The sequence below is a fragment of the Phyllostomus hastatus genome, unplaced genomic scaffold (assembly GCF_019186645.2).
Source record: "Phyllostomus hastatus isolate PE091 unplaced genomic scaffold, TTU_PhHast_1.1 phas_contig_86, whole genome shotgun sequence".
In the NCBI taxonomy this organism is placed as follows: domain Eukaryota; kingdom Metazoa; phylum Chordata; class Mammalia; order Chiroptera; family Phyllostomidae; genus Phyllostomus; species Phyllostomus hastatus.
Window position 1 is genome coordinate 13,371,166 of NW_025333977.1, and position 18,021 is coordinate 13,389,186.

Sequence of the window (18,021 nt, forward strand, 5' to 3'; positions counted from 1 at the left end):
CTCACTTTTAAGTAGAACCTAATCAACAAAACAAGCAAGCAAGCAAAGTAGAACCAGACACATGGAAATAAAGAACAAACTGACAGGGACCAGAGGGGCACAGGGAGGGGGATAACAGGTGAAAGAAGAGGAAGGTCATCAAAGAACATGTATAAAGGACCCATGGACAAGGCAGAGGGGTCGGGGGAAGGATTAAATGTGGGACGTGGGAGTAGGTAGGGCAGGGGAGAGTAATGGGGAGAAAATGAGGACAACTGTAATTGAACAACAATTTTTAAAAAATTGAAAAGAAAGTTCAAGACTGGGAAAAATACAAATATATATCTGATAAAAGTCTTATCAGATATCAGATATCAGATATCAAAAGTCTAGAATACAAATCCTTAATAAGACAACCTGTTTTTTTAATCAAACAGTCATTTTTATCAAAGAAGATATATGAATGACAAATAATACAAAATAAAGCCCAATAAGATATTATTACAACACCTCTGAAATAGCTAAAATTAAAAAGACTGACCATACCAAGTGTCAGCATGAATGTAGCATACCTGGAACTCTCAGTTCCCTGTTTTATAAAATTAAACACACTTTTACCATACAATCCAGCAATCCTACTCCTAAGTATTTTACTCAAGAGAACTGAAACTGTGTACACACAAAGATCAGTCCATGAATGTTTATAGAAGCTTTATTCATAATAGCATAAACCTAGGCACAGTTTTGTTACTTTATTGTGATATAATCATATACACATTATACAATGGACCTAGCAATAAAAATGAATGAACTCCTGATAAGGTCCCCAGTAGAGAGTATGCAAAAGGCAACCACACATTGATGTTTCTTCCTTCCTCCTTTCCCCTGTCTCTAAAAATAAATTTTAAAAAATCTTTTTAAAAAATTAAGAATTTAGTTACCATATGACCTAGCAACCCCTCTTCTGGTATCTCCCCTAACAATTTGAAAGCTTTAATTCATAAAGGTATGTGTACCTCTATGTTTACTGCAGCATTACTTACAGTGGCCAAGGTGTGGAAATAGCTAAAGTGTCCTTCAGTAGACGGTTGTGTGAAGAAGATGCGGTGCATGTATGCAATGGAATACTGCTGAGCCATAGGGAAACATGAAGTACTTTCATCTGTGACAACATGGATAGATCTCGAGAGCACCATGCCGAGCAAATAAGTCAGACAGAGGCAGGAGAAAGCAACAGGGGGTTGGGGGTGGGGAGGAATTGGGACAACTGTAATCAAACAATAAAAAAAGTAAGTCAGATGGAAAACGTCAAAAACCATATGATTTCACTCATATATTTGGGACATATTGAAAGCAGCAAATGAACAAACAAGACAGACAAAAACTCATAGAGACAACGGTGTGGTGGTTACTGGAGGGAAAGGAGGGTGGGGGGCTATAGTAAAGGGTAAAAGGGAGATCTGACTTTGGGTAATAAACACACAATGCAATATAGAGAGGATTTATTGTAGAATTGTACACTTGAAACCTATGTAACTTTATTATCTAATGTCTCCCCAATACATTTAACTTAAAAAATAAGTAATAAGCCAGCATTCTTTATCAGTGCTGACTAGAATTTATATTGTTGACTGCCCGTGGTGGTCTCTACCTGGTAGCAGAATTTTCCAGTCTTTGTGCCATTGCCCTCAGTGCAGGCGTGTGCTAACAGATGTGTGTTCCTTTGTGTTTATCATTTATATTTTATAAGAGGCATGTAAAGGTGTCTTTTTATTATTATACATAAGTGAATTACAGGGAATAAGAAATAGAACAGTTTTGTGTTTATGAATAGTAGGTTTTTACAAGCTAATTCCATTGTCTATAATTGTATTCGTGACTAGCAAGTTTTTATGAGGTAGTTCTACTCTCCTCAATTGTCCCTTTTGTCTCTTTTAACAAACATATTACTTCAAAATACCTCTTTGTAGTATTTGCCTACTTATCGCTCAAATTCCAACATTTATTCTTACATGATTATATGTATTTTCAACAGTGATTCTTTTAATGCTCACCGAGAAAGTATGCGACAGATGATGAGAAGTTTTTCTGAACCTTTTGGAAGAGACTTGCTTAGCATCTCCGATGGCAGAAGAAGAGCTCGCAGTCGTACAGGACACGATGATGATGGGGAAAATCACTTGACTGTAAGTTCTTTCTTTTAATGTTAGTGAGAAGGTCCTGTCAGAATTTGAAGAACAGTATTATAGAAGAATATATCAAGCCCTGGCTGGCATAGCTCAGTGGATTGAGCGCAGGCTGCGAACCAAAGCATCGCAAGTTTGATTCCCAGTCAGGGCACATGCCTGCGTTGCAGACCATGGCCCCCAGCAACTGCACATTGATGTTCCTCTCTCTCTCTTTCTCCCTCCCTTCCCTCTCTAAAAATAAGTAAATAACATCTTTAAAAAAGTCTTCAAAATTATAAAAAAAAGAAGAATATATCTATCAGGCTAGGATATGGCTAGTGCATATGTTATAGAAATAACTCTTCTATAAAGTGAGGGACCTGTTGGAAAGCTGAACCCTTTCACAATGAAATGTAGCTGTGTAGCATTTCACAGTGCTACCAAAACTTTTTGGATCACAGCGTTATATATTATAAGCCAAACTTAAAGCATTATTTTTCACATGTATATATGTGATTTGTCCTCACCTTAGAATTGTTCGCCTGTCTTAAATTAGAACAGGCAAAGAAATATCCTTTCTGTCCCTTACAACACTTTCTTTTTTCCACTTTAAAATAGAAGCCAAAGCTATAGCATAATGCTTTATCTTTATTGGACAAGGAAAATCCAATCATCTTCATAGTCAATTGACTTCTTCAAAGTCAGTCTAAGTTTCAGACCTTTAAAACTTAGATTAACTTTTAACTATATCAAGTCTTGCTTAACCTCAGTGTATTTTCATGAGTCTTGTCTGAGAGCAAAGCTAGAAGATTACAAACATACTCAACACAAAAACAAACCTCAAGATAGTTATATATCTTAACTATTTTCTGTTTATTTTATTTCTATTGGTTTTTGAGCCTCAGTAATGGTAGTTCTAGAATACCAAATCCATAGGAGTTTCTATGAAGATGAATCTGCAGGTGAAATGTAGATATTTGGAACTTAGTAAACATTAAATCAGTCAATTAGAAAAGCTCCAGAATCTTTCATAAAAAAACATTTTTATATTTTCTGTTGGCAATCATCTTAAATAGAGCAAAACATTTTAAATACTACTAAGAAGTTTGATGGATAGAATTACATTTGCCATTTAAATAAAAGTATCTTCACATTCTTTTTTATATACATATTCTAATATATTGTTCACATTCTAATTAGTTTTCTATAATTAGTGAATAGTGGTGTTCATATATATATAGAGAGAGAGAGAGAGACTGACTTTTATCAGTTTCCATTAGTGTCTAAAATTAAGATTCAGGGAAAAATTATCAAAGAGGGCAGAAGAATCAAATGTGACATTATGAAATTTTATTTTTCACATGAGCATTGAAATACCTTGTATATCTGCTTATAACCAAAAGAAGGAAAGAGTAGGGCTATATACAGGGTTTTGTATTTATGTGCATAAATGAGCTATTCATAGCTTTGTGAAAGAAGCAAGAAGTGACCGTTTTATCCCCTTGTAAGTATGGGAGGGAGATCTGTGTTTAATTCAGCTGTAAAGTTCTTATAAAGGCTGCCTGTCCACATCAGCTGTAATCATGCTGGTCACCATCCACTGGAGATAGTATTAATCTAACTTTCCTGGATACTTGTGCTTAAAACAAAAATTAGAAATTGACTACAGAAGATGGAAGACAGTGCCACTAAGTTTGAAAAGAGCACAGCCAAGTAAACAAGAGGCTTTTTGAACATGCTAACTCTCCTGATCTATTTGACCTATTTTTTAGGATTTTAGTTATTTGAATTTTAGAGAAAGAGGAAGGGAAGGAGAAAGAGAGGGATAGAAACATCTAGTGAGAGAGAAACATCAATTGGTTGCCTCTTATACACACCCCCACCAGGACTGAACCACAACCCAGACATGTGCCCTGACCGGGAATCGAACCAATAGCCTTTTGCTTTGTAGAATGATGCCCAATCAGTTTAGCCACACAGGTCAGGATGGTCTATTTGAAATTTAATAAAAATTTATACAAAGCTTTTCTCTCTTTTCATGAAGTTATGTTTTAAAATGAGAGTGTTTTGATGGAGCGATAAGAAATTATGCTGATGCTTTTAAGCATAGTAGATGAGAATATATATTTAAAATAGACATTTGATCCTTTAAAAAAATATTTTTGGCCCACTTTCTGACACTTGTCATCTTCATCAGCCATATTATGAGGGAAAACAGACTCCACAGGAGTAGGAGAAGCATCAGCTATGTGATATTCTTGTGTTTGTCTTAAGAGCATTTTTTTTTCATTTCATGATTTCTTTATGGGACTAGTTTTAAAGCAGTTCTCCATTTTGGGTGGGTTAATGTGTAAAACTAAATAATTTAATCTTTAATTTTATTTATTTATTAATTATAATTAATTAATTATGCTATCACAGTTGTCCCAATTTTTTCCCTTTTACTCCCCTTCACTCCCCTTCACCCAGCACCCTCCACTGGCTCAAGCATCCCTACACCATTGTTCATGTCCATGTGTCATGAATATAATTTCTTTGGCTGCTCCATTTCCTATTCAGTACTTTACATCCCCATCATTATTCTGTAAATACCTATTTGTCCTACTCAGTCCTCTCACCTCTTCACCCCTATATCCCCTCCCATCTGGCAACCATCAAAACGCTCTCCATATTCATGATTCTGTCTATGTTCTTCTCATTTGCTTAGTTTGTTTTTTAGATTCAGTTGTTGATAGATATGTATTTATTGCCATATTATTGTTCATAGTTTTGATCTTCCTAAATAAGTCCCTTTAACATTTCATATTAATAATGGTTTGGTGGTGATGAACTCCTTTAGTTTTTTCTCATCTGGGAAGCTCTTTATCTGCCCTTCAATTCTAAATGATAGCTTTGCAGGGTAGAGCAATCTTGGCGGTAGGTCCCTGCTTTTCATGACTTTGAATATGTCTTGGCAGTCCCTTCTAACCTGCAAAGTTTCTTTTGAGAAATCAGTGACAGTCTTATGAGAACTCTCCTGTAGGTAACTGGTGTTCTTTTGCTGCAATTAAACTATCTCTTTATCTTCCACCTTTGGCATTTTAGTTATGATGTGTCTTGGAGTGGGCCTCTTTGTATCCATCTTGTTCAGGACTCTCTGTGTTTCCTGGACTTAAATGTCTATTTCCTTCACCATATTAGGGAAGTTTTCTTTCATTAGCTTTTCAATTTCTTGCTATTTCTCTTCTCCTTTTGGCACCCCCATGGTGCAAATGTTAGAACACTGGAAGTTGTCCCAGAGGCTGCTTACACTATCCTCATTTTTTTGGATTCTTTTTCCCTCTTGTTATTCCGATTGTTTGTGTGGTTTTTTTTTGTTTCTTATTTTTTGTTTTTGTTTTTTGCTTCCTTATGTTCCTAATCATTGATTGGATTCCTGGCTTTATTCATTTTACTGTTGTTTCCCTGTAAATTATTCTTTATTTCAATTAGTGTATCCTTAATTTCTAACTAGGTCTTTTTTATACTGCTGAGGTCCTCACTAAGTTTCTTCAGCATCCTTATAACCAGTGTTTTGAACTCTGCATCTGATAGATTGCTTATCTCCACTTTCTTCAGCTCTTTTTCTGGAGTTTTGATGTGCTCTTTCATTTGGGCATGTTTCTTTGTCTCCTCAATATGGCAGCCTTCCTGTGTGTGTTTCAATGTATTGGGTAGAGCTGCTATGACTCCTTGCCTTGGTATTGTGGCCTAATGTAGTAGGTGTCCTCTAGGGTCCAGTCACACAGGTTCCCTTATCACCCAATCGTGGTACTCAATATGTGCCTTTTGTGTGGGCTAAGTATACCCTTCTCTTGTAGGTGAGACTTGGTTGATGTTGGCAGATCAATGGGAGAGATTTACCCAGGCCAGTCAGTTACAAAGATTAGCTATGACCACTGACCACAAACCTCCACCTTCTGTGGAGGATCAGCTGTGTAGGGGCAGGGTCTTGGTACTTTAGTGTGGTCTGTAACTGTCCACTAGGTGCACAGGGCCTGGATTTTCCCAGGTGGTGCAGGCCAAGGTCAGCCCCCACCTATGTTTTTCCAGGGCCACCCTGCCTCAGCTATGGAGCAATCTGAGATGGCTGCTACTTATGCTGGGCTTGGAGATTCCCAGGCAAAGCCAAGCTGTGAATCTAGGCTGGCTCTGCTAGTGCCCTGCGTAGGGCCACTTAGCAAGAGGTATGGGGGCTGAGGTATCTCTGGGGCCTCACTGAGGCCGGCTGTTATATGTTTGAAAGGGTATAAGAAGTTGTGAAGCTTGAGCCCAGACCAGCCACTCTTATGGAAAAAGCTACTTTTAACAGCTATAAGTTGGGTGGGATGGAGCCTGAGATTTCCAGGGTGAGGCAAACAGTGTTAGCCAGGTTGATGGGGTCTCAGGTGGCTGGCTCTGTGTATCTGCCCTCCTTTCTGTCTGGGAGAAAGCTGTCCCCCAGCTCTTGCCTTGATGCCAGCCACTTCCCTTCCACTCTGTATGCCTTTCAAGCTGCTACCCCAGTGCTGAAGCTCAGAGCGAGGGAGTCTGCGTAAGTTTTTTGTGGGTACTTTAAGAAGTATGCTTGCGACTCCAGAAGTTTCTTCCACCAATGCACTCCCTGCTGGTTTTTGCAGCCAGAAGTTATGGGAACTTATCTTCTTGACACTGGAAAACCCTGGGCTGGGGGGCCTGGTGTGGGGCTGGGCCTCCTCACTCCCGAGATATCCCTCCCAAATTTTTATCTATCACACGTGGATGTGGGACCAGCCTGTTCTACATCTCCACCTCTCCGACCAGTCTGGATGGAGGTGGTTTAATTCCATAGTTGTCCGACTTCTATTCAACTCTATTTCTGTCAATTCTGAGTGATATTGTTCTATAATATACTTGTAATTTTAATGTGGTTGTGTGAAGAGGTGAGCCATGTTTACCTATGCCACCATTTTGATTGGAAGTTTTTAAAATTTATTTAATTAGGCAATTTATAATTGAAGATATGACTTGTGAACATCTAACATTTAGATTGAGTGATGGTGCCAGAGTCATTGAAAAAGAAATAAAAAGAGAAATGTTATTGGTGTGTTCAAGACAGTTTGGAATTTACTATTGTAGATACACAATCTAAGTATAAATAATTTGATATATAATTTTTAATTTAAACAGATTTCTCTATTTTCCAACATTGTTACACAAGAAGAAAGTTATCTATCACTGACTATATATAGCTTTTACCCAGAAATCCAAAATTTATTTTCAACATTTGAAACTCTCAAGTAATGAAAGTTTTTAATTTATAGACATATATTTACAATTTTATTTTTATTCATCTGTACCTATTGAGGAGTATAATTTTTGAACTATTACATTTGATTATTCCATCTTAACATTCTTATACTTTACATTCTTTTCCCTACAAAGACCATAAACACTTTTAAATCTGTTTGTGAGATTCTTTCTGAAGTCTGTATTGTTTACTGAACAAATTAGTTCTTAGGAGGTATTTATTAAATTTTTTGTCAAATACCTCTACTAATTTTTTGAAGTGTTATTAATGTAGATAAATTTTTATTTTTAATCAGTTGCAGGCAAGATTAATTGACCTTTTAAAAATGTGAAATAGCTAAGCAAAGGAAAGATGATACAATCTTAATTATTGTACATTATGTCTTAATTAATATTGATGTGAATTTGCTTTTCCTTTGAGAAATCTATGTCTTAATCTATAGCAAATACTTTTTCAACTGCCTTTAATAAATACTGGAGTGGTCATACTTAAAAGTGATATATGGCCTCCCCTGTTTGGCCACCAGGCTCCTGTGAGGCTGTTCAATGAATAATGAACAGAGAATTGAAAAAATATATGTTGAGTTCTGTTTGATTAAGAGGTTCTGTAATTTTATTAGCACTGAACTATGTGAGCATATAGTACATTTCTTTCTTTTTTCAAGGATTATTATGTAATAAATATCATAACCAAAATTAATTGGATTTTTTTTCTAGGCAAGGAGTTCTCTTCTGCCTTTTGGCAGTTTTGGTGCTATGGTTCGTATCATCAGACATAAAAAATTATAGCAATATTTTCTAACATTTATTCTTGATTAACTCAGGCAAATTTAATTGGCATGCAATTTCACTTTTATAGTGGCTTTTTAGTATTTGTACTGAAAACCCGTTTCATGTATTAAATTTATTTTAGAGCATTTCGGCATGTGTTTTCTGAAGTCCTGTTAACCTGTATAAAATTAGTCTTCAAAAATAAAAAGGACATTTTAGTAGATGAATGAACATTCACTTGATGCACAAAAGGGACTGAAGTTGGAGACGTGCTCACGGTGACTCTCCAAAGGGTGGAAAAGCACCAGGCTGTAGACAGAGGCACATCTGGAAAAGCTCAGATCATCTGCTTCCTGTTGGCGATTTGTTCACGCTGCTTTTTCTTTCCCACGTCCACATATGCCTGCTCTGCAACCCGCCCTTCTCCCACCTGTTTCTTTGGGCTTGGGTCCTGATTTCTGTGACCCTAGTTTCTAATACACTTAAAGGCCATCCGAGGAGTAGCAGAGAGCAGCATGATTTTGGAACATTTCCTATGGATGGATCTGTACTCTCATGAAAAAAAATTTTTTTAAATTCTCTTGTGCCAGACTTCCACTATTTGTCTCCTTAAAGTTTGACCTATCACATTTGTCCTTTCTGACCTAAGTTTTTAGTGGGACAAATGATGAAGAAAAGAAGCAGTTATAGCACAGAGTCATCAGTGAAACGACAGGAAGTTCAGCAGGCTGTGGGAGCACAGACAGAAAAAAGGCTGTAACCCTTTGGTCGTAAGGGGTAAGATGTTTAGCAGTATCCCTGGCCTCTCTGCACTACACGCCAGTCGTACACCCTCCTCACCTGTGACAAACAAACTGAGTATTTCCCTGGATAATGCCCCTGGAGTCACAATCTCTCTTGATTGAGAAACCACTGTTCTGGAGGATTCTTAGCTTTCCTCCTACAAGAGTATATACGTTGTGCTTCAAAGGCAGGCCCTACTGAGCCGTCGATGGTATGCAGCAAATTCAAGGCCTGTTAGTAGAGTGAGTTAACTCCTATTACTCGGACACTACAATGATGGAAAGGAGGGCTGACTCTGCTTCTGTCAGCCATGTGGTACTGGAGGAGGTGACACTGGTGTCTATGCCCAAGTTTTATTTATTTGTGTGGTGGGGTGTTAGGAGAGGGAAGAAGGAAAGATTTTAAGACTAGTCTATGGCTAGAGCTATTCCAGTCCAGAATACATCACTCTGTGTTTAAATATTAACTAAATTATGTTTTGAGCAAGTTGACAAATGATATGTGTATGTATATTTATATGCTCTTGCATGTATAGGATGGGGCAAAAGTAGGTTTGCAGTTCTTATGGAAAATAATACAATAGTTAATACATAATAATACAAGAGTAAACTGTTTTGATACAATTGTATGTGTGTGTATGTATGCTTGTATTTATAGTATTATGGCCTCCTAATCATTTATAAGTTGGCTGTTTGGCATTTTGTGTATCCTTTAATTCTTTCTTTAACAAATCATTTTCACCATACAGTCTTTAAATTATCTTTGTTTGGACAATTACTGCATGAGATCCTGCTGCATAAATTGAGAAACAAAATTTTGGAAAGGTTGGTTTGTTTCTTTTGCGTTATAGTTAATAACATCCTTCTTAATACCCTGTAGCGTACAGATGTCAACCCTTTTCAGGCCATGGACCGAATGATGTTAAATATGCGAAACAGTATGCAGGAATTACAAAGAAACTTTGTAAGTACTAAAGAAATTGATGGGAACATTGTTTTCAGTTATTGGTACCTGATTTTAAAGTGGCTTTCAAACTCTCTTTAACCACAGTACACAGTAGTTGAAAAATATATCTTATATCATGATCCTGAATATACCTGAAAAATATTTTATAAGTAAATGATCATACTATTTACAGTATGTGCTGATATTTTCTATTTTATTTCATATTTTCAAAATCTTGGTCACAACCCACAATATTGATTTTACAACCTACAAGTTTGAAAAAACAGCATTAATTTTCAAAATGAAAAAAATGCAACCTCTAAAGAATTTGTTCTGCTGAAGGCCACTACTGTAAAGGAACATTTTATATGAATTGAGATTTTTTAAATTATTTTATAACATGTCTACTTAAAAGGAATTATGTCATCTAAGAATTTAAGTTTGGGTGTTTAAGAAAAAATCTGATAATAGAAATTTCAGGAATGGTGTTCAGACATTGGAATGGATTCATATAGTCCAAATACTTATTAAAAACTAGTACTAACTCTCTTACTTTTCTGCTCATAATATTAATGTCAAAATGGTTACTTGAGTTGATATGAAAAAGACCCATATTATTTTAGTCATCTACTTTGAAATCTAAGGATCATTTCAGAGCAATTTTAGTAATGCAGCAAACTGGTACCCACAGGAGGTATAAACTCTTGGTATACAGCTGATTGGCTCAACGTGGGCAAATTGGCACATGAGCATCAACCACTGACTCAAAGTATCATGGCGTCTACAATGTATTTAAATCTAAGCTGAAAGTCTTAGGTCCCAAAGACTTAAGGATCTTCGAGTGAATCGCATATTATTCCTCACGAGGACAGCAGGAACTGGTGGCTAAAATGGAGGGAAGTTAGGCCCCTCCTGGGGGTGCCATTGGATATGCCGTACTGATGGTGCAGTGTCCTTAGCAGAACTGCCAGTCAGTGTTGTTACTTGCTTCAGTTCTCTGACACCAACTCTTCATATTTGACTAAACTCTCTGGATTTACAATTTATATTTCTAGGATCACCTTTCAATGGATCCAAATGGACATTCGTTTACTTCTTCCTCAGTTATGACTTATTCCAAAGTAGGAGACGAACCACCAAAGGTTTTCCAGGCCTCAACTCAGACCCGTCGGGCTCCAGGGGGAGTGAGTATTTTCTAAGCATTCTTCGAGCTTTATAAAGTTGTGGAATGGTAGAGCGCCTGTGCCAAATGCTAATTATTAAAATCCGACCTGGTACTGCAGACATTTGGAGGGGAGAAGACCCATGTTACTGTGGAGAACAATGAGGCATTTCTTGTCTCCACGATCTCACATTTTTTTCATGTAAATATCTATTGATGTTTATTACCATTACATGTTGACAGTTGCATAGACACCAAAAGAAGTCTCTGTTTCATGAAATAAATGTCTACTTTTAATATATTTGAAGCAAATACACTTTTTAACTCATGAAGTATTACAATTAGACAGAAAGGATATAAAGAATAGTATAAATACCCATATTCCTTTCACCCAGTTTAGTCAAATCACATTTTTTCTTCTTTTCTTTCTGGGTTTTTTATTGTTGTTCAAGTACAGTTGTCTCCATTATCCCCATCAACACTTTCCCCTGCCCCACCCACACCCACCTCCCACCCTCAATCCTCCCTGCCTTTGGCTTTGTCCACAGGTCCTTTATACATGTTCCTTGATTTTCCCCGTTATCCCCCCCTACCCTCCAGTTACTGTCAGTTTGTTCTTTATTTCAATGTCTCTTGTTCTGTTTTGCTCACTTGTTTGTTTGTCAATTGGGTTCCACTTATCGGTGAGATCATATGGTATTATTCTTTCACTGTCTGGCTTATTTCACTTAGCATAATATTCTCCAGATCCATTCATTCTGTCATGAAGAGTAGGAGCTCCTTCTTTCTTTCTGCTGCATAGTATACCATTATGTAAATGTACCACGGTTTTTTGACCCACTCATTTACTGATAGGCAGTTAGGTTGCTTCCAGCACTTGGCTATTGTAAATTGTGCTGCTGTGAACATCAGGGTGCATAGGTTCTTTTGGATTGGTGTTTCAGGATTCTTAGGGTGTAATCCCAGCAGTGGGATCACTGGGTCAAAAGGCAGTTCCATTTTCAGTTTTCTGAGGAAATTCTATACTGCTTTCCACAGTGACTGCACCAGTCTACATTCCCACCAACCAGTGCACTAGGGTTCCCTTTCCTCCATAGCCTCGTCAGCACTTACTGTTTGTGGTTTGTTTATGATGGCCATTCTGACCTGTGTGCAGTGGTTCTCTATTTGCTTTGAATGGTCTCTTTTTATTTTCTTTTGAAGCAAAAACTTTGCAGATGCAGTTAAAGCTTCCAGTGTACTCCTCCCTCCTGGTCCCTTTTCCTTTTCTCCCCCTCAAACAGAACTGTTATCCTGCATCTGGAATTTATTGTTCTTATGCATGTTTTTACAATTTTATTACTTACATATGCTTTATAAACAATATAAGGAATCATTTTCAGGTTTCTAAACTTTATATAAATGGCTTCACATTGCATGTCCTCTACTACTTGACTTTGCTCGGTGATATGCTTCTGAGATTTATTCAAGTAGATATGTGTATATCTGGTTTCTTTGCCTTCTTAACAGTATCCAAAATATGAATATACCACAGTTTTAAAATCTATTTTTCTACTGATAAGCAATTAGGCATTTCTAATTTTTTATTTATTCATATTTAAACATGTCTCTTTGTGCAAAGGGTCTAGGAATGGTGTTGTTAGTTTGTAGGAGATTTGCACCATTTTCATTAGAAATTACTAAATTACTGTCACACAGGGATTGAAACAGTCAGCTTCCACAAAATGGTATGAGAGTTCCCATTTCTCCATATCTTCGTTAGTACTTATATTAAAAAAAATAGATTTGCCTTTCCAATGATGTGAGTGGTTCATTTTTCAGTTCTTACATATAAGGCATACCTGTTAATCATGCTTTTGCAATGGTGCAGCTAATTCATCTCAGATGTCGTAATTTCACCTTGCTGTAAGTGACATGCTTCAGAATATAAATGAGATGTCCCACAGCAGACCATGTTAGCAGTTCTGGGCTATTCTAATAACCCATAGAGTTCATAGGTGGGAATCATGAGATTCAGCCCCACCGACCTGACTGTTGAGTCATTACTTGCTCTCACTTGTAGGCACGCTGCTAGATGCATTCCCATCTGGTCCAGCACATGCGTAACGGCAGTGTTGAAGGCACTATGTTTTATATCATTGCTTTTCTTTGTTCTCATATTTGATTGCACTTTTGAAAAAGGTTAAATTGTATTGGTTCTATTTGTCCTAGACATTTTAATTTCAAGCAGTTCAGGAAATATCAGAACTATTACCATAATTTTACTGCAGGTTGGTAGTGGAACTGAGTGCCCATTATTTTTAGACCAGTAGAGTTACTGTTTATTTTTACTAGAGGGTCTTATCCTTACAGTAAACAGTCCCTGAGGAGTTTAGAATTATATCCATTCTATATATATTTAAATAGTAGTTAAATTTTTGCCCTGGTTGGTGTGGCTCAGGGGATTGAGTGCTGCTGTGTGAACCAAAGGGTCACCAGTTCAATTCCAGGTTAGGGCACGTGCCTGAGTTGCGGGCTGGGTCCCCAGTTGGGGACATGTGAGAGGCAACCAATCAGTGTATCTCTAACACACCGATGTTTCATCCCTGCTCTTCCTCCATCCCTTCCCATCTCTCTAAAAATAAATAAAATGTAAAAGAAAGATAATAATAAATAATAGCTAATTTTTATTTTTTACTTTTACAGATAAAGGAAACTAGGAAGGCATTGAGAGACTCTGACAGTGGACTAGAAAAAATGGCTATTGGCCATCATCTCCATGACCGAGCTCATGTCATTAAAAAATCAAAGAACAACAAGACTGGAGATGAAGAGGTCAACCAGGAGTTCATCAATATGAATGAAAGTAAGTTATCACAGAAGATGGCATTCCTGCTCTTAAAGTCAAAGTAGCATCTGTACTGGTGGACCTTAAACGTGTTTCATAGAAATGTTTCATAAGATGTCATTTTGAGGTAGTTTATGAAAGTGTACGAAATACTTTATCAAAGTAATATAATTGTGATTTCATAATTCACAACAGACCTGTTTTTATAGTAAGCTTTGGTAATGCTTGGTATCATTTATTTTTTGTTTTCTATTTGGGAAATGGAATATTTTGAATTGTTATTTAGTAAGATTCAGAAAGCAAAATGAGTGTAAAATATTTCTGATTTTCAAAGAAGTACATTTGAAAAATATAAAAAAGCATAAAGAAGAAAATTAAAATTATTTGTAATCTCAATCCAAAATATTGAGTATATTTCTTCTTAATAACTTCATGTATAAATACCTACTTTTTCAAAGTTAATATTTTACTATCTTTATAATTTATATTGTGCTTATTTGAATTCTCCATTATGATTATGAACAGTCATCTATATTTTTCAAAGCATTCTAAATGGTTACCTCTAAAAGTTTATCATGAGTAGGCCATAATTTATTTAAAAGGTTCCATATTGTTGGATACTTAAACTTTTATATAGATAAGATTTTAATATCTGGTGTTGTTAGAAATATGTACTATAAATATACAATATATTATGTGTATATCAAGAAAATCTTCTCTGTCTAGATTTTATATTCATTCTTGAATGAGCTTGTCTTTCCTGTATCATAACTCTTATCATTGTTGTTTTTAAGTTATATTCATCTCCTGTATTCAGAAAACATCCTGAATAAATATATTTTATCATAGTAAAGCATTTGAATTATTATATAATTTTAGAAAAAGAATTTCTCTGAGGGTTGGAGTTTGATAAACTTATTCTTGTGTAATGAGATGAAAGCCACAATGTCTTACCTTTCTGTAATTTTAATCTCTATAATTGTGTCATGTTGAAATATATACAGAATACTTCACCGTAATTAACATGTTGAAGAAAAATTTAGTGAAGGGTACATTATGATAAAGGTAATCTGAAAGAATGCAAATTGTCATTTACCTATTGCTGCTGTTATGGAAGATAGATTACCTATCTCATAATAACATAAGTTGACAGTCGAGGTGGGTGACCTGCCTTCGGACACTGAAACAGAAGTTTGTGAGGCTAAGTGACGTAGGAAAATGGTGAGGTTAATAGGAAGTGCTGGCCACAGGCGGAGTGTTTACCTGCAGAGAAAAAGGTGATCACTATGGGAAACCCAGTTGGAAAGACTATAAGTTAGTGAATTGGGTCAAGTGGTCCACTAGGTAGAATAATATGATATCCAGGCAAGTACGTGAAAAACCAGATCATCAAAAACAAAATTGTCAATAGGAACAGGAGAGGAACAAACAGAAAAGGCAATATTACCCTGACTCAGAACCTTTATAGTTGAAGCAGTTTCCTGCCTCTACCTTGAGGTTAGGCGGATGGAAACATCAGGGTAGAGTGAAGTGGGTAAGAAGCAAGGCATTCACTGACAATTGACACCTTAATACTTATCCCTTTGTTTCCATATTGAATGTAGGTGATGCTCATGCTTTTGATGACGAGTGGCAAAATGAGGTCTTAAAATACAAACCAGGGGGACAGTGGCGCAATCTAGAAAACAGCAGGATGCGTGGTGTTGGGCATGAGAATTCAGGATCCCGAGAACTTAAAAGAAGGTAAACATTATTTCTAAAATAAATTGTGTTATTTGAAGAAGACTTAGGAAAAAAGGTTATGTAATTTTACCTCTGTCATCAAGAAGTTCTCATCAACATCCCTAGTGGCTTGTTGTCAACAGTATCTTTTGTGAAATATGTAATTTTACATTATATCTGGGTATACCACACAAATTTAACTTTATACCTAAAATCCAATAATATTTCAGGATTACATGATTAGTAACTCACTTCAAACTACCCTTCAGAAGATAAGGGCTTAATTCTCTAAGGAACAGTGACGTGCTATAATGTAGTTATTCTTGTGAAACAGATTTTAATGTGGATATGTAGTGGGTGGAAGTCACGTTTCATGTCAGGTAAAGACACTGGTATCTAGAGAGGTGGTAAGGGATAAGGGACTGTATTTGAAAGGCTTCACCAAAATTTCCTAATAAGTCAAAAAGCAGTATTTAATAGCCAGTGCATTTTTAGACACTTGTTTAATCATCCTTTGGAATTACATTTGGAATAGCTGTGAAGTATAACTCTTTAGTGTATAAATGTTTAGCATTTAGTGTATTTTCTAGAGGTGTAATTTAATTTGGGTCTCTGGGGCAGGGGAATGGAGAACATAATACCTAATTCCTATTGAAATTACATGTGTGCACGAGAGAGACCTCAACAGGCCTTGAAACAGAACTCTGTCCGAGGTATAGGGGGGCCTGGTGCAGAGGGCAGAGGGCTTCACAGAGCCAGTGGGGGACCAGCGGGTATTAAGTAAATCAGAACATTTGTGCAGAATTTTATGAGCTAGCATCTTTCATTTTAAAATACGTGTTTAGGAGTTTAGAACCCTAATATTTGCTATAGAAAATCTGCTGCCATATTAATTTTGGATAATATTTGTCCCACTTTGAAAAGTTCCTTGATCAAAACCTACCAGTGGTAAGACTGACTATGAAATCCAGGTGCCAGTGAAAGAAAGCGCGTTCTTTATGGATGATCTCTAAATCTATGGTCCTACGAGGGGCACTTTCTGTAAGCTAGTACCATGTGATAGAACTTTCTGAAGTGATTTTCCATAACCATGAAAATGTTCTATATCTGTCCTGCCCCAAAATGTAGCCTCATGTAGCTACTGAATCACATTTAAAATGTGGCCGGCGCACTGAGAAACTGCATTTTAAATTTTTATTTTAATTAATTTAAGCATAAATGATAAGGCTACCATGTTGGGCAGCGTGGTCAAACCATACACGGTGAACGCTGCCTCGGGAAGGCAGCTGCCGCTTCCTTAAATGTTAAGCAAAATAGTCTGCCATGTGTTTTTCTATTTTTTTCTTTTTTTTAATTTTTTTTTGTATTTTAATCATTGTTCAAGTACAGTTTTCTCCCTTTTACTCCCATTCCAGCCCACCCTCCCAACCCTCCCCACTTCCCTCCCACCGTGTGTTTTTCAAAGCCGTTAAGGAACTGTTAAGATAAATCTTTGCTTAACTCACAGTGGTTTTAAACATGTTTGTACTGATTTGTAAACCACTGACCACTTAAAAAATGGTATTAATGTTCATATGTACATTTCTCAGGGAGAGACCTCATCAAAGTCCCGCCATTGAACACGGAAGAAGAGCAAATGCTTTTGTGGACAAACTCAACATCAAAGGCTCACCTGTGAAAATCAACAAAAAATAAATAGCCTTGCATTTGAAGTGTTTAGTTTGGGTTGTTTTAACAGAGAAAATAATGGTGCTGGGTAATACACATAAGACCAATCTCTTGTTGTTAAATCAATACTGTACTTTGCAACTTTCTTCTGATATCTCGATGTAATGGAAGTGCTAGCTTTATAATTGTCCTACTGGAAGAATAAAACTTTGATTTTCAATGACACAGCCAATTTGTCAAACATTCTGTCAAACTCTTTAAAATATCCTGGTTCTTAAAGTCCACAGGCTTGGTTTTGCTTTCCCAATTATTTTCCGATTGGCTAGGTATTCTTTTATACAAGACTGAATGTGGAACTAGTTTTATATAATTAGTTACAAGAAAGTTAAATTGTTAAAAGGTGGTCTTGATTTTCACTAACACTACACTAGAGTCATGTTAATAAAGGTTAAAATTATTTAGCTCAAAATTTATGTGTTGTAAAGCCAGTCAGCTTAAAGAGTTATTTAAAAGGTAAAGCAAAACTATACTAGTACTGTCTTATGAGAAATTAGTTATTATTTTGATAAAGAAAAGGAACAATCAAATAGTTTGTTTTTAAAGAAATATTTTCAATTGCTAATTTTCATGAATTTCCTTCTTGTAGTTTTTTATATAGTATTTTGTGTTCTATATTCTTAACATGTATTAGACTTTACATTGACCTTTCT

General features: G+C 36.3%; 1 protein-coding gene across 3 annotated transcripts in view; it reads left to right on the plus strand.

Moving 5' to 3' along the window:
- The window catches only part of MLF1 (myeloid leukemia factor 1), a 32,990-nt gene extending 15,451 nt beyond the window's left edge, over positions 1–17,539 (plus strand). Inside the window, exons 2-8 of one of the 3 annotated variants that reach the window (XM_045851370.1) lie at positions 2,015–2,165; positions 8,151–8,192; positions 9,867–9,950; positions 10,988–11,116; positions 13,780–13,939; positions 15,526–15,664; positions 17,233–17,539. In XM_045851370.1, the coding sequence (XP_045707326.1) occupies positions 2,015–2,165; positions 8,151–8,192; positions 9,867–9,950; positions 10,988–11,116; positions 13,780–13,939; positions 15,526–15,664; positions 17,233–17,338 (811 nt within the window). In that variant the 3' untranslated portion in view covers positions 17,339–17,539. The remainder of the gene's footprint in view (positions 1–2,014; positions 2,166–8,150; positions 8,193–9,866; positions 9,951–10,987; positions 11,117–13,779; positions 13,940–15,525; positions 15,665–17,232) is intronic. The other 2 variants (XM_045851371.1, XM_045851372.1) reach the window with 2 other exon arrangements.
- Positions 17,540–18,021: the final 482 nt, after the last annotated feature.